Source organism: Narcine bancroftii, chromosome 2, assembly GCF_036971445.1.
Source record: "Narcine bancroftii isolate sNarBan1 chromosome 2, sNarBan1.hap1, whole genome shotgun sequence".
Taxonomy (NCBI): Eukaryota; Metazoa; Chordata; class Chondrichthyes; order Torpediniformes; family Narcinidae; genus Narcine; species Narcine bancroftii.
In genome coordinates this window covers 137,957,984-137,982,595 of record NC_091470.1, presented here as the reverse complement: position 1 = coordinate 137,982,595, position 24,612 = coordinate 137,957,984, and the positions used below count along the sequence as shown (strand labels likewise).

General features: G+C 46.6%; 1 protein-coding gene across 1 annotated transcript; it reads left to right on the top strand.

The window, feature by feature from the left end:
* The first annotated feature begins 6,296 nt into the window (after positions 1-6,296).
* Positions 6,297-19,084, top strand: vps18 (VPS18 core subunit of CORVET and HOPS complexes). The gene is made up of 5 exons (XM_069918143.1): positions 6,297-6,583; positions 7,303-7,444; positions 12,046-12,137; positions 13,047-14,917; positions 18,192-19,084. The coding sequence occupies exons 1-5, from the start codon at positions 6,487-6,489 to the stop codon at positions 18,909-18,911; spliced, it is 2,922 nt and encodes a 973-aa protein (XP_069774244.1). The 5' UTR covers positions 6,297-6,486; the 3' UTR covers positions 18,912-19,084.
* Positions 19,085-24,612: the final 5,528 nt, after the last annotated feature.

Genomic DNA, 24,612 nt, shown 5'->3' with positions numbered 1-24,612 from the left:
GCACCTGGAGGAAACCTACGCAGTCACAGGGAGAACATACAAACTCCTTACAGCCATTCGAACCTGGGTCACTGCCACTATAATAGTGTTGTGTTAACCACGAGGTGAACCATCCCACCCTCAAAGGCCTTGTCTTAAAATCAAAAGCAAAACTTTTAACTCATACCATTAAATATGATCATGTAATTTAAAATATGATGAGTCACTGTGATGTGATGAGATGGGAAAATGAGTCTTTGGGTCTTGGGAGAATAATAGTTTGGTACAGACTGGATCAACTAAACTGCCTATTTCTGTGCAGAAGTGTTCCGTGGTTTCCTGGTTCTAACGAGGTTGAATAGAAAGGAACTTCAGGAGATAGTCAGGCTGCCACTTCCCTGCAAACTGCACAATCTGGGAGCACAGAAGAGGCTATAAGGTCCTCAGTTGTTGGAGGACACTCAACAAATCAGAATTTCAGGTTTCATCACAAATATCCCCTCACTGTTTTTAAGTCAAAATGAAACCACTTCCTTGAACAAAAGAAGGATTTGTAGCAAGCCGAGCGACCACACAGTTAGACGGGTCGAATCGCCACCCCAGTCATCGTACACAAGATGGCATTGGCCCCCTTCCCTTCCGAGGAGAAGCCCGCAGTTGGCAACACATGTTGACTGGGGGATGGTGCCGCATCCGTGTTGTGTGCCACTCATAGGGAGTGCCGGTCTCCTCGAGCAGTGCGAGGAATTTAAAATAAAGTTCAGTTACTGGTTCATCTTGTGCTGTGTGAACGTCTCTCATTTCACTGCCATTAGCAGACACAACAGTGGTGACCCTGACAATTACAACATTTTTGGAACCCACCTCGAACGCGACAAAATACAGGATGCTACTACCTCTATAGTCGCAACCAATGTTGTGAGCGTGCATTTGTCGCCATTCTGGGCAAATCAGCCCAGGAACTGGTTACAATTGGCCAAGTCTCAGTTCCAGATCAGAGGCATTGTCTTGGAGGACACCAAATTCTGGCATGTAATCAGCATCCTGGATGCCGCTACCGCAGCAAAAGTAAGCCCCTTCATGGAAAATCTTCCTATGGAGCATAAGTACGAACATTTCTGGCATTTCCTCCTGATTCCCTGGAACTCAGTTAGCATGAGTGTGCTATCCACATCCTGAATATGCATGGCCTGGGCGATAAGAACCCCAACGAGCTCATACACAAAATGGTGGCATTAGCGGACGAACTGTTTTTTGTTTGAGGCCCTGTTCCTCTCCAAGCTACCAGTGCACATTTCCTCCGCAATATCCAACATGGATTTCAGTGCCCCACACCTAGTAGCTAAGGAAGCAGACAAACCTTTCTGCACCCTGCAACAGAGCTCCATACATGTGCAACCTATCTATGCAGTCGGCGCCATTGGTTCAGCCCACTCGCTGAGACCTTCAATAGTAGCTGTGGCCCAACCGCAATGTAACAAGCGCTTAAATAGAGCAATTACTGTTTCCACCACTGCAGATGGTAGAAACGCCCGACAGTGCATCCCTCCATGATTATACCCAAACGCCAAGCCAAGCGCAGTGACATGAAATGGTCAGACCGGCCACCAATAGTGGCCTCAGTGGTTGGCACACATAAAGGCCTTCTGTACCTCAGGGATCAGTGAACAAAGAGGGACTTCCTAGTCAACACAAGCGCAGAGATAAGCCTCATTCCGCCGACGAATTTCAAAATCAGACAGTTCCTCCATTCTGAGTTCCTGCACCTGCCTGGTCACAATCCACACCGTGGACATGGTTTTCCATTGGAATTGCATGATTGCATCTGTGGGACAAGCCCTTCTTGGAGCAGATTTCCTCTGGGCACACGAGCTCCTGGTGGACATGAACAGATGCTGTTTGATAAATGCCACCATGTTCCAGTCATACCCCTTACTCTATGGCACACATGTCAAACTCTGGCACGCGGGCCAAATTTGGCCCGCGATATAATTATATTTGGCCCGCAAGATCATTTCAAAAATGTATTAGAGGTGGCCCGCTGGCCACCGCGCCAGTATAGCGCATGCACAGTAATACAACAAATCCCAGAATGCATTGGCGTCAGCCCACTAATCGCCCCCACCTCCTCTGTTTACGTTGCAGGGTCTCACCGTGGACTCTGGTTTTGGGGCCTGGCTGGTGTCAGGGGAAGCCAAGGCCACTTCCCAGCGCTCGGAACCGGAGGCCTCGGGCTTGACCTCGCCAGGACCGTTGCCCACTCCCCCTCCCTGCCGCAGGCCGACCCGCGACTCACGGTAATGGGGCCACTGATCCCCCGAGATGCCGCCCTGCAGCGAGAGCCGATGCCCCCACACTGTCATGTCCCCCTGCCCGCCACCCCACTGCAGCGCGGCCTGGTCGGTGTCAGGGGAAGCCAAGGCCGCTTCCCAGCGCCCGGAACCGGAGGCCTCGGGCCTGACCTCGCCAGGAACGTTGCCCACTCCCCCTCCCTGCCGCAGGCCGACCCGCGACTCACGGTGACAGGGCTGCTGATCCGCCGAGATGCCGCCCTGCAGCGAGAGCCGATGCCCCTGCACTGTCGTTGTCCAACCCGATCGCCCGCAAACCCCGCCCTCCCGCACACAGGCCTGAGTAAGGATTATGAACTTTAATTTCAGGATAAAACGATCTTCCAATAGTTTCATGTCACAGTGATAAATATATTCCTGGTTAAAAATGGTCCTGCACCTGGATACAAGTTCATTAGGCATAAAACTTGAAAAGTGTGTAAATCAAAGGATATCTGTACCAATGGAAAAAGGGCATGGCAAATAACCCTGCAAGAGTTCATGCCCACAATCAGTCACCCATTTGATTGTTTCAGGAATCATGTAATTCTCCCACATCTCAATAGCCCTCAGATTTTACTATTTGACAGCACACTAGCAACATTTGACAAATCCTCTATTGAGAAATATTATTTATTGAATATTTTATTTCTCATTTGTTAATGCTTCTGGAAAGAGTTTATCCAAAACTATTATTAAACATTTATTTTAATAAGAAAAAGTTTAACATTACATATGTTGAAAGAAGAGAAAACATGCAGATGTTGTTGAAAATTTTCAATAAATATTTAGTTCGGCACTCGACTTAGTCCAAGTTTTTAATTTTGGCCCTCCGTGAATTTGAGTTTGACACCCCTGCTCTACGGCAATGTTCATTTCTACCATTAGGAATCCACACTCTGGACCACCTACTGGCTCCAAACTTCCATGACACTAAACTAGCATATGGCGTGGAGCACTAATTCAAGACCACTGGGCCTCCAGTGTACTGTGACAGATAATGTTATAATTTATATTGTATATTGATATGTTTTATAGGAGATAAATTGTGGCAGGTTTTTTATTGTAGGTCACAGACAAACACTTCAAAACAGATCTCATTTAAAAATGCCAGAGCTCTGCTCAAGCCAGACAGTCCAGGCTCTGGGTGTCTTTGCAAAAACTTTGAAGGATAACTATAAAGACTTCACAAGAAGGTGTTAATTGGACATACTGTGGAGTAATGGATTATTGTTTTGGAAAGCAACAGATGAACAAACTCAGAAGATTAGGTCCAGAGCTGCAGACTGTCTGAGTGCAGTTGGCAGTTCTAAGAGAGTCATGTGGTTTTCTCTGAGTGTGTGTGTGTGTGTGTGTGTGTGAGAGAGAGAGAGAGAGAGAGAGAGAGAGAGAGAGAGATAAAATTCAATTCTACAGTTCAGCAGCAGCAGCTGGGACTGGAACATGACAAGCTGGCAAGCTTGTGGAAAAATCCCATTTTGAAGATGGGTTGTGAGTTCTTAGTTCAGCCTGGTCAAAGCCCTGGTCAAGAGGAGAGAACTGGCTGCATAATGTTTCACTTGAAATAAGGGAAACAAAAAGGAACTCTGTGGTGACCTGAAAGAAAGAGGTTATCATCTGGAAAACCCTGATGGGGCAAGTTTCTTCGGCAAGACACTGAAGTTGCTGATCAGAAGGAATCAGTTTGTGTGTGTCCAACAAGCAAGAAATCTCTCTCTGAAAACCAACAAGAACCTTCCTGAGCAGTACCAAAGCCCAGTCAAATTCATAAATGTGCACAGTATAAGAATTGCTTGAAACCAGTGAACTTAGAGGAGTGAGAAATGAGATTGGCAGGTTTTTGCCACTCTCTGATTTGCTTGAGTAGTCTGTGCCAGACAAATCGGGAGGACACCATCTGCACTGTCGTTTGGATGGAGGGGTGAGAAGAACCATGCATTGTGTTCTCCTCCATTGGGTGGGGACCAGCGGTCGGAATTAGCCCATGGAGACATCACAGAGGAGAGTAGTGCCATTGGCGTCTAGTGGGAGGTCCTGGAGCTGCAGTCTCATGACCGCAGTCCTGAAGCTGTGTGTTTCAGGGTCATCTTGTTGGGCTCAAGCCAGGTCATGGTAGTTGTCTTGTGACAATGCATTTGACCACTGGCCTGGAGCGCGTCAGTGACAATGTTTTGTTTGCTGGGAAGATGACGGATGGAGGTGGTGTAACATAAGTGCCTCTGTTGTCGGGCAGACCATGGGTCGGAGGACTTGGAGAAGGCGAAAGAGAGTGGCTTGTGGTCCATGTGAACGGTCGCCCCTCCAGGAAGTAGCGGAAATGGTGGACGGCCAGGTAGAGGGCTAGTAGCTCTCTGTCAAACACGCTGTACTTAAGTCGGAGATGGCAACTGTAAAAGGTCTCCAATGAGTTACTAACAAACTGTTACTAAGAGTTACTAAGACATCTACTGCTGTGTCGGACATGTTGACTATGAGGGCCGACGGTATGTCCATTCGTGAGTGGACTAGCATTGTGGATTTTCAAGTTTAACCAGCCAACCCAGCACATATTGGAGGGTGGGGGGACACTGGAGAAAACCATTGCAGGTCTTGGGGAGAAGGTAATAGCACTGCGCGAACACTGCCACCCATGCATCAACTGGTGGAATGCCTCATCCAGGGCTCACAAACAAGCACCAGGACTTGGCCTAGCTGGCGGCGAGAGGAGCCCTCCCAGTCAGATCCTTCTTGAATAACCAGAACAACAACCTCCACGCATATTGTCCTTGGAACGGCTGCGGTAGAGAGAAGACAGGAACCCACCCCTTTGCTGAATGCAGATTCGCAAAGAGCGTGTGGAGAAGGAAGCAGGGGTCCATGTCAAGGTTCATCCGCAGTGACAGAGTGATGCATATACGGGCCGTTCCCGAAGGACACACACAGAATCAGACATCCAGAACTGCCAGAAGACCATCAACTCAGTGAAAGATGCACTCTGTTCCAGCTGAAACCTGTTGGTCTTTCAGCACATGGAGATGTCGGTGAGTGAAAGCTGCTGACTGGCAATTCCGTGTTCCAGGAGTATGTGCCGAGGGACTTACTGAGGCTTGGTGCAGCCAACATGAGGGTGTTGTGGGTGGATCACAAGCCGCTTTCAGGTGCAATCACTCCGAGAATGTGTCTGCAGAAGCGGCTGCGGGTGTGTTTGAATGGACGTTCAGGTGGCAGCGCTGTTCTGGCAACTGAATGGGCCGGCTGCAGGGGAGGTGCCTCGGAGTGAACGCCAGCTCCTGTCGACTGTGGCCGCAGTCCCGCCCACTGTCAGGGCTGGGGCGGCCAGCGCGGGACGTCGGGGCAGGAGCAGCCAGTGTGGGACGTCAGAGCTGGGACCGCCCCTGCCCCGAAGTCCTGCGCCGGGGGGCAGGGGCAGGGGGGCTGTCAGGCGCGGGGAGTTGGGTGTCAGGCTGATTAACATCAGCCCGCCCTCTAGCAGCCGCTTTTAGGTGCCTTGGGGGACTGCTCAGATGCGGGGGTTATACCTCCCCGAAGAGGGTTGGGTGAGTCCTCCTCGGGGCTGGAATATGCAGCCTTACATCGGGGTATTCTGGCCACCTGAAAGCGGCTACAGTCCAGAGTCCATTTAACAGGAACTGAGGGGCTGAGACCAACGGCGGTGAGAGGGAAGAAACAACAAGGTGCCACAGGGCATGGAGAGAACAAAAGCAATAACATACGTTGCTGGGAATGTATAGACTGACATTACAGGTATAAAATACCTTTTATACGCTTGCTTGATAAATAATTTATTGTGAATAAAGTCTATTTTTGGAACAAAAAACCTGCTGCCCCTGACCTCTCCTTTGTCGGGGCGGACGTGCGGGCTCACTCCCCGGCCCCGTGCAAGGACTCCCACAATCGCACGAGCTGCGTCCCGCTCAGGTCCGGAACATGAGCACCCGAGCACAGGGCTCCGCCTCGGCAGCGACAACACCTCACTCTCTCCCTCACGTCCGCTCGCTGCCTACCCATCTCATTGGCTGTTGTGCGGCTCCACGCGGCCTGATTGGCCGACGAGCTACGCCGATCCGGGAGGGGGGGTGTGTGAGCTGAGGTAGCTGCTCCGCGATTGGCCAAGCGGTCGGTCGGTGGTGCGGGATCAGGCCGTTGCCGTCTGCTTCCGGTTGTCGGCCCCTCAGTCATGGGGTCCATCCTGGAGGAGTACGAGGATTCGCAGGCCCGGGCCAGGGCTCGGCCGCCCAGCCTCCCCCACCAACATTCGGGCATCGGGCAGTCCGGTACCGCAGTCGGGGGCGGGACAGGACGGGGTGTTGAGGAAGAGGTAGATAGGATTCAGGGAGGTAGATGGAGGAGAGAGAGAGAGAGATAGATAGATATGGGATAGAGGGAGGTAGACAGGGGAGAGAGAGACGTAGGGAGAGAAAGATGGAGAGAGGGAAGGAGATGAGAGAGAGGGGGAGGGAGGGAGATAGGATAGAGAGAGGTAGGTGGGGAGAGAGAAAGGGATGGAGAGAGATGGGGAGCAAGAAATGGGGGAGAGGAGTGGGGGAGAGGAGTGGGGGAGAGTGAGGGGAGAAATGGGACAGAGGGAAGTAGATGGAGAGAGAGAAACGGTGAGTGGATAGGGAGAGAAGGCGAGAGAGATGGGGAGAGAAAGATGGAGAGAGGGAAGAAGATGAAAGAGGGGAGGGAGGTAGATGGAAAGAGAAAAAAGGATGGGGAGAGAGGGGTGGGGGAGAGTGAGGGGAGATGGGGAGAGAGAGATGGGGTGAAAGATTGCAGGAGAAATTGGGGGTGGACAAGGGGAGGGATGGGTGGAAAGAAGGAGGGTTGAGGAGATAGGGTGGGATGAGGAGGAAATGAGGGATGGGGAAGAGCCGGAGGGAGAGGAACTGGATGCCATTATTTCTGCTCTGGGGATTGATGCAAAGAATGGGAAAAATGGTTGAGTGAAACATGACATTCATCAGTCTAACATTGCTCTCTGATTTTGCAGGATATGTCAGTGCCCGTCTTGAAGAGGAAAAGCCCATCTTTTCCAAGCAGAGAATTGACTTCACCCCTCTTGGTGTTATCACCCACTTAGTGGTGTGCAACAGTCAGCTGTGCATGAATATGGGCAAGGACACACTACTCAGGTTAGCTTACTCCTGAGCTTGGTCCAGGGTTACGAGAGATTTAATTTCTCGAGTTTTTAGCACCACTGAGCAGAAATGTTAGGACTGCTAAGATACTAAGAGGGCAATGTGTAAACTGTGGAGCGGTTTTGAAGATGTGAGGGAGGCCATCAGAAGCGCTGTTGGAGAAGGCAGAGGCACAGCATGGGAGCCAGCATCAGAGACTAAGAATGAACCCCTTCAGACCCGTGCTCCTTGCAATCTTTTTTTTTTTGCTGGAGAAAAAAAATGGTTTACCTGAGACTGCATGTGAACCAGAGAGTAATGCAGGGCTGCTGTGCCATGGGGATTACAGAAATGTGATTACAGGAACATTCCAACTCAGCAATCCAACATCCCTGGTGTATACAAGGCTGCCCCTTAACCCTTCCAAGTTAGATACACTGATCATACTCAGTCCTGCTAACCATGGTATATGGACTGCTAGCAAATTAAAGAAGCCAGTTCACAGAGAGATCAGGACGTGGCCAGGGGATCCACAGAGGCGTGTAAACATTGAAGAGTGCACAAGCTCAGTGACTGGCTACATCAACAAGTGAATTGAGAATGTCACCAAGATCAAATGCTTCGCAACCAGGGCTAACCCTAAAACCATGGTCTGCTTCTCAGAGCTCGTGATGCTGCTTTTTGGCAGGAGAAAAGAAGACACTCAGATCAGCCAGGGCTGCCCTCTGGAAGGCAAAGAGTGGGTATGCAAAGAAGATCCACAGACTGCTGTGCGCCACGAGATGCGGAGGTGCATGTGGCAAGGGATCAAGACCACAAGTCAATCCTGCACATCAAAGATTGACGCCACCCTTCTGAACATCATCAATGCACAATTTGATGAGAATAACAAGATGACGCCAAAGAAAGCTCCATGTCCCTCTGACGAACGGTCCACCTGCATAGTCACGGTCAAGTTGAGGGGAACCCTATCCAAAGTGAACCCACACAAGGCAGCAGGACCCAATAGCATACCTGGTCAGGTACTGAAGAACTGTGCAGACTAATTGACAGAGTTATTTACAGATATCTTCGACACATCACTGCAGCAGTCCATTGTTCCTGCAGGGTTCAAGACAGCCACCATCATCCCAGTACCAATGAGGGTGACAGTAACAGGCCTCAGTGACTACCGGCTTATGGCACTGACCTCCACCATCATGAAATACTTCAAGATTCACTGTCATGTAATTAAAACTCATATTCACAAAATGCTTTTGTCTGCTGTAAGGCAGACAGATTTGCCTTTGGCAGAAATTGCCTGAGGCACATCTTACAGTCAGTCGGAGAAAGAAAGAGAAACAAAAAAGAGTTGTTCTTCCCCCCCCCCCCCGTCCATTGATGTGTTCTTGTTTTCTGGTGCCCTGCGCCAGTCCTCTGCTTCCCAGGAGTCTGGAACCCCTTGTGGCTACTGCTGATCATAGGCCCCACCGTCTTAATTTTAAATTGAACTATCAGCTCCTTTATCGGGCTTATACAAAGCTGATGGCAGTCGGACTGGGTGGTTGGACCCAGTGGGAGCACTGTGTCTCCGCTCTCTGTTGGTCTGCACTAACAGCAGCACTAGCTTTTTTTTCCTCAATTGTCTTGTGATGGAACTCATCCAGAGACACAGAATGCATTTCAATTTGCATATAGACAGAAACATTCCACTGATGATGCTACAGCCTTGACCCTCCACTCCATCCTGGCCCACCTAGAGAATGATGCTTCATACTCCAGGCTGCTGTTCATTGACTTCAGCTCGGTGTTTAACACGATTATTCCCCAGAGGCTGGTGGAGAACCTGTCCTCGCTGGGAATCAACACCCCTCTGCCAAATGGATTTTTGATTTCCTAACGGACCAGTCTGTCCAGGTTGGTAACAGAATGTTGAGCACTGTCGTGCTGAGCACTGGCGCGCCTCAGGGCTGTGCTTATTGCACTCCTGTTCACACTACTGACCCACGATTGCATCGCCAGATCCAACTCCAACAGAATCATCAAGTGTTCAAATGACATTAGTCGGCCTCATCAGTAACAATGAGTCGCACTACAGAGAAGAGGTAGAACACTCAGGACAAGAAAAAAAACTCCAGAGGGTTGTTAACTAGAACTGCGATATCACAGGCAGCAGATTTCACTCTATCGAGAACATCTACAAGAGGCGGTGTCTTCATAAAGCAGTTTCTATCCTCTTCACTCTGCTACCATCAGGGAAAAGGTACAGGAGCCTAAAGACAAGCACTCAGTGGCACAAGGACAGCTTCTTCCCCGCTGCTATCTGATTCTTGAATAATCAATGAACTAAAGACACTGCCTTGCTCTTCATATATATATATAAATTTATTGTTGAATAAGTGGTTTATATGAATGTTTTCACTATGAAGCTACCGCAAAACACCAAATTTCATGACTTGTTCATGACAATAGATTCTGATTCTGAAAATCTAATGTTATGGTGTGAAAACAACAAGCTGGGCCTCAATGTGAACAAGACACAGGAAATGATTGTGTACTTCAGGAGGACCAGGGATGACACCCTCCACTATTCATCAACAACTCTGTATTTGCAAGAGTGGAGAGCACCAAGTTCCTTGGAGTTCAATTAACGTGACCTATCCTGGACACAAAATCTCCTCACTTGTCAGGAAGGCGCAATAGTGACTACACTTCCTGAGAAGACTGAGGCAGGCAAGGCTACTGGCCACCATCCTATTGCATTCCACAGGAGCTCTATCGAGATCTTCAAGGCCAGCTGCATCACAGTTTGGTACAATTGCTGTAGAGCATTGAATGAGAGGTCATCCACAGGACCATAAGAATGGCAGAGAGGATAACTGGAGTCTCCTTCCACCCCCCTCCCCCCACCCCAATTGATGTGATCTACCAGGATTGTGGTCTGAAGAGAGTGCACAAAATCATTGAGGACCCCTTCCACCCTACACACAGCATCTTTCAGCTGCTCCCATCGGGGAGGAGATAGAAGTGCATCACAACCAGGCTGAGGAACAGCTTCTTTGCACGGGGGCAGTGAGAATGCTGAATGTGTGATGAACTGCTCATACAAACCCTCTGAGGCTCTACTATTTATTTAATAACATTAATTTTTATATATGTACTGCATATAAATTTTTTGTAATTACATTCCCTCCATATGTTTGGGTGAGATTTTTTTTCCTCCCTTTATTTGCCCCTGTGCTCCACAGTTTTAAATTTGTGATCAAACAATTCACATGTAATTAAAGTGCACATTCCAGATTTTATCAAAGGGATATGTAACTAGCTATTAAACATGACTAATATATGTACCATTATGGTGTCCTGAAATGAAGGGTCTAAATATAAAATGTGTTGTAATTTCTACATGGTCAAACCAAAATGTCTGCAAATAACCTTGAATAAAATGTAGAATGTGAACTTTAATTTCATGTATGTTGTTTGATTACAAATTTAAAACTGTGGAGCACAGGGGCAAATAAAGGAAAACTGTCTTTATCCCAAACATTGTGGAGGGTCTCTCTTTGTGTTTGCATGTTTTACTCTAGTGGTTCTCAACCTTTTTCTTTCCACTCTCAAACCACTTTAAATATTCCCTATGCTATAGGTGCTCTGTGAATAGTAAGGTGGTATGTGGGCGGAAAGAAAAAGTTGGAAAACCACTGTTTTCATCGTACTTAATTGACTTGTTTTGTGCATGGTTTCATAACTCCAAAGGAAATGGGCCAGTGACAATTTTTCTCAAGCAAAATATTTCAGTAACAATTGGGTCCAGAGCAGTGGTTCTCAACCTTCCCTTTCCTCTGTTTTACACCGATATGATAATAATGAACTTGAATTAGAATTTCTCTGCAGTTAGGAAGTTTACATTGAATATTTGTCTAAATCTAGAATTTAAATGAGCTTGTTTTGATAACTGTAACCTGAGACTATCTACATTGTCATTGAACACATCTGCTTTCCCAGTGTATTTGGAAGAAGGAATTCTGTGCTTCTCCTTTGTTCTGGCCTTTCCTCGATTGGGGAGTGACCAGGGAAGGATAGTAAATGCTGCCAATGCCAGTCACATTCGCAGCCTATGGACCAGTAAACAAAGAGCAAACAATTCCTCTGCAGCCCAGCCCTCTTTAATTGCTTGTAACCTCCGATATGTCCACCCACCCAGAGCAATAGTCCATTCTCTCTAGAGGGAAGCCATGAATGGTTTATTGTCACATGAATCAGTACAATGTACCTGCCTCATCTTTTCACGTCCATAAAACACAACAACAAGCAAGAAGAGAAAAAGAAAGGTAGGAGTAAATAAAAAAGGAAGAGGGAAGAAATAAGTCATGATTTATTGCAGTGCAAAAAAAAATGTATCGAGTCAGTGGTGCAGACAGATCTTGGATGGTGCCAGAGTAGTGTTCCGGTTGCACAGGGAAGTTTAAAAGCCTTGGAGCTGACGGGAATCCTGAGATACTGGTATTTGGGATTGCCTGCCATTTGCCTGAAGGTGGCAGCAAGAAGAGAGGATGACCTCTTCAATCCAGAGCTGAGCGTTCAATTCGAAGTTGGGACTTCTCATATCCTCATTTTTTTTTTTGCTCTCTATCTAGGATCGATCTTGGAAAACCAGACCAGCCAAATGAGATTGAAGTGGGTCGCAAAGATGATGCTCGTATTCACAAACTATTTCTGGATCCCACAGGTATGAGGCCGTTGGTTTCACTGCCTTGTGGAATGATGACTGGGTAGCATCGTGCACTATGGAATCCTGTGGTATGTGTGGGATGTCTAGCTGGACAGTTTGGACTACACTATGATACATGTGACAATAAACTTGAAGCATGCACAGTTGCATGATGCCTCTGTTCATTGCTGCTCCAGGAACATGTCTATTAGCTTCTCATCCACTATGTTCAATCCCACTGCAGGAAAGGCTGTAGGGTCAGGTCATCTGTCCTCCCTCTCTCTCTCTTTCTCTCACCCCTGCACCCCCTCCCCCCCCCCCCACCAGAGCTGCCACTGTCAGAAATACTAGAGGCTCTCCTGGTTGCTGGTCCGATCCATGCCAGCAAGTCACCAGTTTTCTGACTCTACCTCTCTCTTGTTTAATCAACCTTTGTTCCCATTCCTGTGTGAAGATGTTTTGACATTTAATAGGTGCAAGTTGCTGTGATAATCATGTCTCAGCCATTTCTGAGTGTGGAACATTTCATTGGGGTTGGCATTGCTTGCATTGAGAATTTAACGGCACCTCTCTGCAGTGACCCTGTCATTTGAGTTTTTCATCTTGAGCTTCAAAGTGTTGGTGAAGTTCAGCTTTCATCCACTTTCATGCCCCATATCTCAGAGCCCGGGACTTTACGCTTACTGAATGGTGCAATTGAACAAGGATATTTTTTGGTTTATACAGGGATTGTGATTAATTTTACTTTTTCTGCAGAAAGACTGGATACAAATGATCTAAATAGACTCAAATATCCATATTTTCAAAGCTAATACTTTGACCCGCCACACTTTCCATGAAAGTTAGCAATTCCACTTCAGAGTCGAGATATTTGCAGCCTTAACTATCTGTTGTGCGATCCTACTGAGAATTGCTCTCTTGTTGCAGGGTCTCATCTGCTGATCAGCCTCACCTCCAATGAGTGCCTCTACCTCAACAGAAATTCGCAGAAGGTGAAAAACTTCTCTCGCTGGAAAGGACACTTGATTGAGAGCATTGGGTGGAACAAACATATGGGTAATGAGAGCAGCACAGGGCCTATCCTGGTGGGGACCAGCCAGGGACAGTTGTACGAGGCAGAGATAGTGGCATCGGAAGAGCGGTTGTTTGTCTCTGGTCCTGACCAGTACTTCAAGAATGTCTATAATCTTGAGGAAGATGGGTCCCCAGCTCTGGTCTGCTGCCTGGAGATTGAGCGAAGCACCGATGGTCGGCTGTTTGTCATTGCCACTACGCGCAAACGATTGTATCAGTTTGTCGGCAAAGCCCCTGAGGGTGCTGATATACACATGTTTCACCCCATGTTCAGCCAGTACGCCAACACCTTGCCAAGCTTCCAGGAGTTCCCAGCCAGCCTGGGCTACAGTGAGATCTCCTTCTACACTTCCAAGCTGCGGTCCCACCCTCGATCGTTCGCTTGGATGATGGGGAATGGTGTGCTGTACGGCACCTTGGACTTCACCCGGCCTGATTCCCTCCTCAGTGACGTGCAGGTGTGGGAATATTCAGCTGACATTGTCCCTGAGCTCGAGCGCCCCCGATCCATTGTCCTCACCCAATTCCACTTCCTGCTATTGCTTCCCGATAGGGTGAAAGCCATTTGCACACTGAACGGACAGCTGGTCTTCGAAGATGTATTCCCTGACAAGTTTGGCCGCCTCCTCCGCATGGTCAAAGATTCAGTGACTGGAATGATCTGGATATACACAGAGAAGGCAGTGTTCCGCTATCACATTCAGAAGGAATCCCGAGACGTCTGGCAGATGTACATGAACATGGGGAAGTTCGAACTAGCCAAGGAGTATTGCAAGGACCGGCCTGAGTGTCTGGACACTGTCCTAGCTAGGGAGGCGGACCACTGCTTTCGAAACAAGAAGTACGTTGAAAGTGCTAAGTATTACGCGCTGACTCAGAAGTATTTTGAGGAGATCGCCCTGAAATTTATTGAAGCCAAGCAAGAAGAGGCGCTGAAGGAGTTCCTTCTGAAGAAGCTGAAGAACCTGAAGTTAGAGGACAGGACTCAGCTGACACTGTTGGTGACATGGCTGACCGAAATCTACCTGAATTGGCTGGGTACACTTGAGGGTGAGAAGGGCAAGCACAGCCAGTTTGATGCAACCAGGGAGGAATTCCGCAAATTCCTGAGTGGCTCCAAAATAAAGGAGTGCTTGCTGAACAACCGTTCAACCATCTACGACTTGCTGGCCAGTCACGGCAATGTGGAGGACATGGTCTTCTTCTCCGTGATCATGCAGGATTACGAGCGAGTGGTGGCTCATCACTGCCAGCATGATGATTACACTGCGGCCTTGGAAGTCATGTCCAAGTGCCAGGACCCCACTCTGTTCTACAAGTTCTCTCCTGTCCTCATGCAGCACATTCCCAAGCCAGTGGTGGATGCCTGGATTGACATGCGGAAGCGACTGGATCCCAAAAACCTCATTCCAGCGCTGGTCAACTACAGCCAGATTGGGAGCTCGGCGCAGGTCTGTGAAGCGATCCGGTACCTTGAGTTTTGTGTCCACCAGCTGGAAGTGACAGACCAGGCCATTCACAACTACTTGCTGTCGCTCTACGCCAAGTACAAGCCCAAGGCCCTGCTGTGGTATCTGGAACAAGCGGGCTCCAATGCCAACTACATTCACTATGACCTGAAGTATGCACTGCGCCTCTGTGCAGAAAACCACCAAAATCAGGCTTGTGTGCACATATACAAAACAATGGAACTGTATGAAGAGGCAGTGGATCATGCTCTTAAGGTATGTAGCCCTTTTAGGTTGCCAATAGATGGCAGACTCACTCTGTGTGCTTTGGATTATTTCTTCAAGCAGATCTGCATTCATGTAGCATCTTTGCAGGCTTGGCATGTCACAGGGCACTTTGGAATATATTCACCGAGTTATCCAAGTGTGTGCACAGCAAATGCCTGTTACTGGGGTTTGTCAGTGACCGGAGTGATAAGAATCACAAGAACTGCAGATTTTGTAATCTTGGGGGAACAAAGAAAAGCTGGAAGGACACACTGAGCCAGGCAGCATCCATGGAGAGAAGTGCTCAGTCAACATTGTGGGACAGGACCCCATGTTGGAAATGGGGACTGACCAGTTTTCTCCTTGGATGCTGTCTGACCCGCCAGATTTCACACCGGAATGTTGATATTGATTCTTGGAAGGACATCATTGCTCTTCAGACTATTTTTAAAATTTAGACGTACGGCACAGTATAACAGGTGCTTCTGATCCATGAGCCTGTGCTGCCCAAGTACTCCCAATTGACCTATAAATCCTATATCTTTTTAAGGGTGGGAGGGAAAGCAGCACCTGGAGACACAGGGAGTACGTACAAACTCCTTATTGACAGTGCCAGATTCAAGCCAGGGTCACTGGTGCTGCAATAGTGTTGTGTTAATTATGCCGTCCAAATTGTGTCGAATCTTTTGTATTCACTCCAAAGAGCAGACAGCCCTGATCCAATGCTTTGCACATCAACCTCATCTCTATTCAGGACATGGCTAATCACTGCATCAGCGTGTTGCTGCTGTTTGGTTCCCAGCAGGTGAAAGGATTACCTTGCATGGTGGAAATATTATGCTTAAAAAAAATCTTAATCAAAGGCTACTCAGGATCATTGAGGATGAAGGCCATTTGTCCAGATCCATCAATGGTTTGGATTCCATTCTCATTTCTACAGGCAAATCTGCACCCCCAGTCTTTCATACATATACCCACAAGTTCTTCAGTCATTAGTGTCAGCATTTGCTAGGCTGGGGTGAGGCAACTTAAAACGTTACAGAACAGGTCAGGCCCTCAGCCCTTGATGTCGTGCCGACCCATATCTGTCTAAGAGTCTCTTCAATTCCCCTAATGTTTCAGCCTCCACCACCATCCCTGGCAAGGTATTCCAGGCACCCACAAGTCAGCGCATTTTTAAAAAACTTACCCCTGATGTCTCCCCTAAACTTCCCTCCTTTCATTTTGTACATACAGAGTATGTCTTCTGATGTTTGCTGTTTCTGCCCTGGGAAGCAGGTGCTGGCTGTGCATCCTATCTATGCGTCTCTTCATCTTGTAGACTTCTATTAAGTCTCCTATCACCCTTATACTCTCCAAAAAGAAAAGTTCTAGCTCTGCTAACCTTGCCTCATAAGACTTATTTTCCAATCCAGGCAACATCCTGGTAAATCTCCCCTCCACCCTCTCATAGCCTCCACATTCTTCCTATAATGAGGTGACCAGAACTGAACACTATTCCAAGTGCAGTCTCACCAGAGATTTGTCAATTTTCAACATGACCTCTCGACTCTTAAATTCAATCCCTCTATTAATGAACCCCAATGACCCATAGGCCTTATTAACTATCCTATTAACCAGTGTGGCAAACTTGAGGGATGAATGGATTTGGACCCCAAGGTCCCTCTGTCCATCCACACTTCTAAGTAACCAACCATTAACCCTGTATTCAGCCTTCTGGTTTGTCCTTTCAAATTGCATCACCTCACCCTTACCCGGATTGAACTCATCTGCCACTTTACCGCCCAACTCTGCATCCTGTCAATATCCTTTTGTAACCTATAACAACCTTCAGCAACATCCACATCTCCTTCAACCCTTGTATTATCAGCAAACTATGATTCATCCTTCTGCCTTTTAATATAGGTCACTTATAAAAATCACAAAGAACAAGGGTCGCAGAACAGATACTTGTGGAACTCCACTAATCACTAACCTCCAGGCAGAATACTTTCCTTCCACTACTACTCTCTGCTTTCTACATGCAAGCCAATTTTTTAACCACACAACCAAAGTTCCATGGATGCCATGCCTCATGACTTTCTGAACAAAACTCACATGGAGAACCTTGTAAACTGCCTTGCTAAAATCCATATAGACCACATCTACTGCCCTACCCTCATCAATTTCCTTTGTTACCTCCTCAAAAAACTCAATTAGGCCCGTGAGGCATGACTTTCCCTTCACAAAGCCATGCTGACTATCCTTGAGTAGACTGTACTTCTCCAAATGCTCATAGATCCTATCCTTAAGAATCTTCTCCAATAATTTGCACACCACTGACGTAAGACTCACTGATCTATAATTTCCAGGATTCCCTATTATCCTTTATAAACAAGGGCATTACATTTGCCATTCTCTAATCCTCTGGCACCTTCCCTGGCCAAAGAGTACTCAAAAATCTTAACCACTACCACAGCTATCTATTCCCTCATTTCCCACAGCAACCTAGGGTAAATTGCCTCCGGCCCTGGGGACATCAATCTGAAGTTGGTCTATTGGCCTGTGATTAACCTCCATCCCTCTCAACCTGACCTATTGTTCCTTCTCCCTATTCCACTGAAAGTATACCCCTCCACACAGGGAGACCATGACTGAGTGAGGTACTCCAAATGTGGTGATATACATTTGTGATAAGATTTCCCATTATAATCTTTTTCCCCTTTGCAATAATGGCCAACATTCCTTTGGGCTTCCTGCAGAAATTTGTTGTGGTGCAGAGAAATGTTGCCTTTGGTGGAGGTTTAGAATGAAGCAGTTTGGCTAGAAGATGGTGAGCATTTTATCATTTGAAGAAGTTTGGAACCCTTTTCTCCAAAAAGTTGTTTTGGCTGATATCTATTATAAATTTCTGAAGTGAGATGTCAAATGTTATTGGCCAAGGGTATGAAATGTCACAAAACCAAGGTGAATAATAAAAAATACAGACCAGCAATGATGTGATGAACGGTGAGCATCTAAAGTGATGGAAGGTGCTGTTAATGTCATGGTGTGCCAGTCTTTCCAGTGTTCTTGCATGACACAAAACTTGTCAGACCAGGTTACATGGACAGGTTGAGTTCTGATTGGGTTTGTTGTATACAGAATGTGGTTTGAAGAGTTGACCGTCTTAATCATTGTACTGGGATGCTCTCGGTTCTAAAAACATACAGAAATACTGGAGGAACTTATCTGGCTTTGCGGCATCCATAGCAGGCTCTCGGTTCTGCCTGTACCAGGCTTAATTATGGATTTTTTTTTAAAGATGGATGTGGATCTTGCTAAATCATGTGCAGACATGCCGGAGGATGATGAAGAGCTCCGGAAGAAGCTGTGGCTGAAGATTGCTCGGCATGTGGTCCAGGAGGAGAAGGATGTGAAGAAGGCCATGGTTTGTCTGTCCAGCTGCAACCTGCTGAAAATCGAAGACATTCTGCCATTCTTCCCCAACTTTGTGACCATTGACCATTTTAAGGAGGCCATCTGCAGCTCTCTCCAGGAGTACAACAAGCACATTGATGAGCTCAAGCAGGAGATGGAGGAGGCAACTGAAAGTGCCAAGCGAATCCGTGAAGACATCCAAGAAATGAGAAACAAGTATGGGGTGGTGGAGTCTCAGGAGAAGTGTGCATCCTGTGACTTCCCGCTGCTAAACCGCCCCTTCTATCTGTTCCTGTGTGGCCACATGTTCCATTCCGACTGCCTGCTGCAGGAAGTCATCCCCCACCTTTCCCCCTTCAAACAAAGCAGACTGGAGGAGCTGCAGAGAAGACTGATGGCTACTGTTCAGTCGAAATCCCGACAGCGCTGTAAGGAAGGAGAGGCCAGTGATCGGAGTCAGCAGTCCCGTGATCAGATCAAGTCAGACATTGATGACCTTGTGGCAGCTGAATGTATCTATTGTGGAGAATTGATGATTAAATCAATAGACAAACCTTTATTCGACCCACAGAAATGTGAGGAGGAGAACAGCAGCTATCTGTAAGTGTATTCCCAATGTTCCTTAATGTTCTCCCTCGGGTTGTTCTCTGGCTCATACATCAGTGCCTCAGATTCCAGGGGTTCAGTGTTACACCTTCAAATTGTAATTCATGCTTTTACTACTCAGCTTGTGTAGCTACCTCTAGTAGCAAATAAAGGGGAACATATACAGTTAAAGGTGTGTGTGCTTATTCTGTCATTTCTGAGGCTTGGACCATGACAACTGAAGGGGTTTAAGTGACTGGACTTTTCAAGAAGCAGTCTCAATCTGAAACAAAGGCAGTCTATTCCTTCCATGGCCACTGCCTGTCCCACAGAGTGCCTTGAGTATTTTCTTTCCCAGGAGTTGGTTATAGTTCTTGAGTCTAGAGAGATCACGGGGCATGGGAAGTTGCAATGGGGATTGAATTGGACTTTCATATTGAATGGTGAAACAACTCAAAGGGATGAATGGCCCCCTGCTCACATCTGCTGTAAAAATCTGAAGATATGGTTCAAATCCCCGCACTTTATGAAGCTGGAACTATTAAGTGACCGTGAAGTTGTTCGATTGTTGTAGAAAGACTACCATTTGCAGGAGAAACAACATCTTGTATTCCAACCAAATGGCATCAACTTCTCCAATTTCTTTTAAACCTTTCCCTTCCCCTGAATCTCACCCTGATCCCACAAGGCTTCTTCAGGTGCATTCTCCACCAAGAATGCGCCTGCAGAAAGCAGAAGCGGTCCTTTGAATTGCCGTTCAGGTGGCAGTGCTAAAAGCGCAGCGCTGGCCACCTGAAGGGACAGCTGCATCGGCTCCTGTCCCTTCGGGCTGTCAGGTTTGGGATGGCTGGCTATCAGAGCTGGGACAGCTGGCGTGGGTATCCTGCACGAGATATCCCCACACTGATATTGCTGTCCCACTCTCCTAACAGCCCGATATGTCCCCACTGTGGAGATGACACAGACACCACAGACCCGACAGCCCACGCCAGGGGCAGGGGCAGCTGGGAGGGAAGCTGTCATCCCACTTTCAGGCGGCTGCATTCATGTTGGGGGGGGGGGGGAGGAACACCTCAGTGCTTTGGCGATGATCCCTCCTGGAGGAGGGTAAAAAGTTTGCCTCGCAGGCACCTCCTGCGCTTTCAAGTGGCCTCCTGACAGCTGCATATTGGCATAATATGCGGCTTTACAATCGGGGATTTTGGCCACCTGAAAGTGCCTACTGTCTCCTCCAATTCCACTTCCCTATCCTCTCCATTCAGAGAGCTGCCCCCTCCCTCAATCACTTCTCAGCTTTTTAACACCTCCCAGCTACAGTACCCTCCATAAAGTTTGGAACAAAGACACATTTTTCCTTTATTTGCCCCTTTGCTCCACTGTTTGAAATTGATAATCAAACAATTCACATGATGAACGTGCACATTCCAGATTTTATTCAAGGTTATTTATATACATTTGGGTTTAACCATGCAGAAATTACAGCACTTTTTATACATAGTCCCCTCATTTCAGGGCTCCATAGTATTTAGGGCAGAGTAATGGGATGTATGCATAGTTATGTTTGGCACTTTGTTGCATATCCCATGCACTCAATAACTGCTGGAAGTGTTATTCATAGTCATCGTCAAGTGCTGAGTATCTTCTCTGGTGATGCTCTGCCAGGCCTCTACTACAGCCATCTTCAGCTCCTCTTGTTTTGGGGGCTTGTCAAGTTTTCTCTTCAGTAGATGGAAAGGCTTGCTCAATTGGATTTAGATCGAGTGACTGATCTGCCACTGAAAAATTTTCCAGTTTTTAGCTTTGAAAAACTCCTGTTTCTTCAGCAGTATATTTGGGATCATTGTCTTGGTGTAGGATGAAGCACCATCCAACGGGTTTAGAGGCAGTTGCTCGAAAATGAGCAGGTAAGATGTTTCTATACACCTCAGAATTAATTTTCCCCCTATCATCAGTAGTTACATCAATGAAGGTGAGTGCGCTAGTACCTCGGACAGTCATACATGCCCAGGCCATAACACCCCCACCACCACATTTCCCAGATGAGGTGGTATGCTTTGGCTCTTCGGCAGTTCCTTTACGACTCCACACTTTGCTCTTGCTCATCTGTCCACAAGGCTTTTTTCCTGAATTCTGCAGGCTGTTTTAAATACTTCTTGGCCAACTAATCCGGCCATCCTGTTTCTGTGGCCAACTAGCAATGTTCCCTCTAATTTTTAAGTAGTCAATGTGTGCAAAAATTCTTATGTTGTGCAAAAAAATTTTTCTGTTACAAAAGTGTGTGGGCACTACAAATGTAAACTTGAAATTGTTTCAAGATAACTGGCACAGCCTATCATGGCTAATAAAACTGCATTGGCATGTTTTATTATACAAGTATAATTAACTTCTCATTTAACTAACTAATTAACAAACAGTTAGCTAAGAGGCTATTTTCAATAAGTATAATTATTTAATTGCATTATTTTAAGCCACTAACCTTTTGTGCACACTATAATTTCCTTTGTGCGCTGGTTGCAAAACGTGTGCATGTGCACAGCTTAGAGGGAAGAGTGCTAACATGTGGTTTGCATCTTGCAGTGTAGACTCTGTATTTCTGTTCATGAAGTCTTCTATGGTCAGTAGTCATTGACACATCCACACTAGTACGTTCTTTCTTCTTAACGAGGTTCCAAGCAGTTGATTTTGGAATCCTAAGGTTTGGGAGATGGCCCTTACCGTTTTATTATTTCAGCCTCATAATGGCTTTTTCTTCAAAGACATAGCAAAGTAACAGGCCCTTTTGGTCCATAAGCCCACACTGACACCCTATTGACCTACAACCTCCGATACGTTTTGGAGCTGGGAGGGAACTGGAGCAAACCCACGCACACATGGGGAGAACGTACAAACTCCTTACAGACAAGCACTGGATTCAAACTCTGTTTGCCAGTGATGTAACGGCGTTGCATTAACGGCTACACCAGTGGTTCTCAACCTTTTTCTTTCCACTCACAAACCACTTTAAATATTCCCTATGCCATCAGTGCTCTGTGATTAGCAAGGGATCGCTTCAGGTGGTATGTGGGTGGAAAGAAAGTTTGAACCCCACTGTTTTAATCGTCCCGAGTTGACTCTTATGTGCACGATTTCAGAACTCCAAAGGAAATGGGCCAATGAGAATTTTTCTCAAGCAGAATATTTCAGTAACAATTGGGTCTAGAGCTGTGATTCTCAACCTTCCCTTCCCACTCACATCCCTCCTTAAGCAATCCCTTACTAATCACAGAGCACTGATGGCATAGGGATTACAGTGGTATGTGAGTGGAAAGAAAGGTTGAGAACCACTGGGCGACACTAATCATGCAAATTCTTTTGACTTTCATTGGCGCAACTCTGGTCCTCGTGTTGAAAAATGGCAACTACAGACTCCAAAGGTAATCAAAAGCTTAGAAGCAAGCCTAGCTCTTATACCTGCTGCAATGAAGCAATTAAACCTAACTGAGTACTCACAAACACCCATGAAGCTAAATGTCCCAAACATTATGGTGCCCTGAAATAGGGGAACTACTGTATGTATAAAAAGTGCTACAATTTCTACATGGTCAAACCAAAATGTCTATAAATAACCTTAAATAAAATCTGGAATGTACACTTTAAATTTGTAATCAGGCAATTCACGTGTGATTAAAACATGGCCACTGCCTGTCCCACAGAGTGCCTTGAGTATTTTCTTTCCCAGGAGTTGGTTACTGTTCTCGGGTCTAGAGAGATCACGGGGCATGGGAAGTTGCAATGGGGATTGAATTGGACTTTCAAATTGAATGGGGGAACTACTGTATGTATAAAAAGTGCTACAATTTCTACATGGTCAAACCAAAATGTGTATAAATAACCTTAAATAAAATCTGGAATGTACACTTTAAATTTGTAAACAGGGAATTCACGTGTGATTAAAACTGTGGAGCACAAGGGAAAATAAAGGGGGAAAAAATGGTCTTTGTCCCAAACTTTATGGAGGACACTGTATATACATCCACCTGTGATCTCTTACCTGTTAGCCTATGCTCTTCCTTTACCCCTTCTTCCCATTACAGACCAGACACAGGGCCCTTCAAGTCTGTGTCAAACTTTTTTTTTTACCTAGTCCATAGCCCTCCAAACCTCTCCCATCCATGTACCTGTCCAAATTCTTAAATGTTAAAATTGAGCCCGCATTTACCTCTTCAGCTGGCAGCTAGTTCCACACTCTCTCCACTTACTGTGTGAAGACATTCCTCCTCATGTTCCCTCTAAACCAGTGATACTCAACCTTTTTCTTTCCACTCACATACAGTGCCACTAAGTAATCCCTAGGCCCTAGGTGCTCTGTGATTAGTAAGAGATTGCTTAAAGAGGTATGTGGGTGGAAAGAAAAAGTTTGAACCCCACTTTTAATTGTCCCTCATGACTCGTTATGTGCACGGTTTCAGAACTCCAAAGGAAATGGGCCAATGACCATTTTTCTCAAGCAAAATATTTCAGTCGCAATTGGATCTAGAGCTAGAGCAGTGATTCTCAACCTTCCCTTCCCACTCACATCCCACCTTAAGTAATCCCTTACCAATCACAGAGCACCGATGGCATAGGGATTACGTAAAGTGGGATGTGAGTGGAAAGATGTAAACACATTGGTTTGGCCTGGAAACTGTCCTTGCAGGAAGTGATTAAAACCTTGGAGAAAGTAACGATTAAGGAAAACTTTCACCAAACACAGAAAGCAGTGTGATGCTGGAGTATTGGAGGGTACCAAACTCTAATCTCAAAATTTCACCTTTCAAGGCCCTGCAATTACCTCATACATCCTTGCTTGAAAAGAACATCTTAAACCACACATTCTAGCTCCTTTCAATTTCCTCAAAATTGACCTTTCTCCAATTTGGAATTTCGACCCCTAGCCCAGAACTATCCTTCTCCATAATTATCTTGAAACTAATGGCATTATGATCACTGGACCCAAAATGATCCCCTGCACATACTTCTGTCACCTGTCCTGTCTCATTTCCTAATAGGAGATCCAGTATTGCACTCTCTCTAATTGTTCATTTATATATTCATTTAGTAAACTTTCCTGAACACATTTGACGAACTCCAAGCCATCCAGCCCTTTTATGGTATGGGAGTCCCAGTCAATATGTGGAAAATTAAAATCTCCCACTATCACAACCTTCTGTTTCCTGCAGCATAACCGCCTTTTCCTTTGTAGCCCCTGTGACTCAGTGTGCCTTGCTTGGCATAATGAAAGGGCTGTATGCATGGAGCACTAATGGAGGGATTTTCTGCTGTACGGAATTTGGAGAGGGCAGGTCTGCCATCGCTCATTGCGTCACTCAGGAAGTCTCCGGAGGATGATAGGCGCTGTTCTCCCCAAGGAGTGTGAAAGGACGCAGAGAACCGGTTAACAGTGGTCTAGTATGAACGGCAAAAATGGCTTCTTTAACTGGTTCACTGAACAGCCAATTTACTGGTTAGCCAGTGTGAAAAGGGCTAAAGTCTGGAATATGCAAGCAGAATCAGGCAATGGAGGGAGTCAGAATGATACATGAGAGGCAAAGAAACCCAGATGAATGGGTGCATGGATGGGTGATGGCCAGATAGAACTAGGTGGGGGAAGTGGAGTCCTGTTGTACACTATATAGGGGGAATAATGGAGATTAATCACCACCAGAGGAGAGAACGCTGTAGATCGGGAGTACACCAAGTCC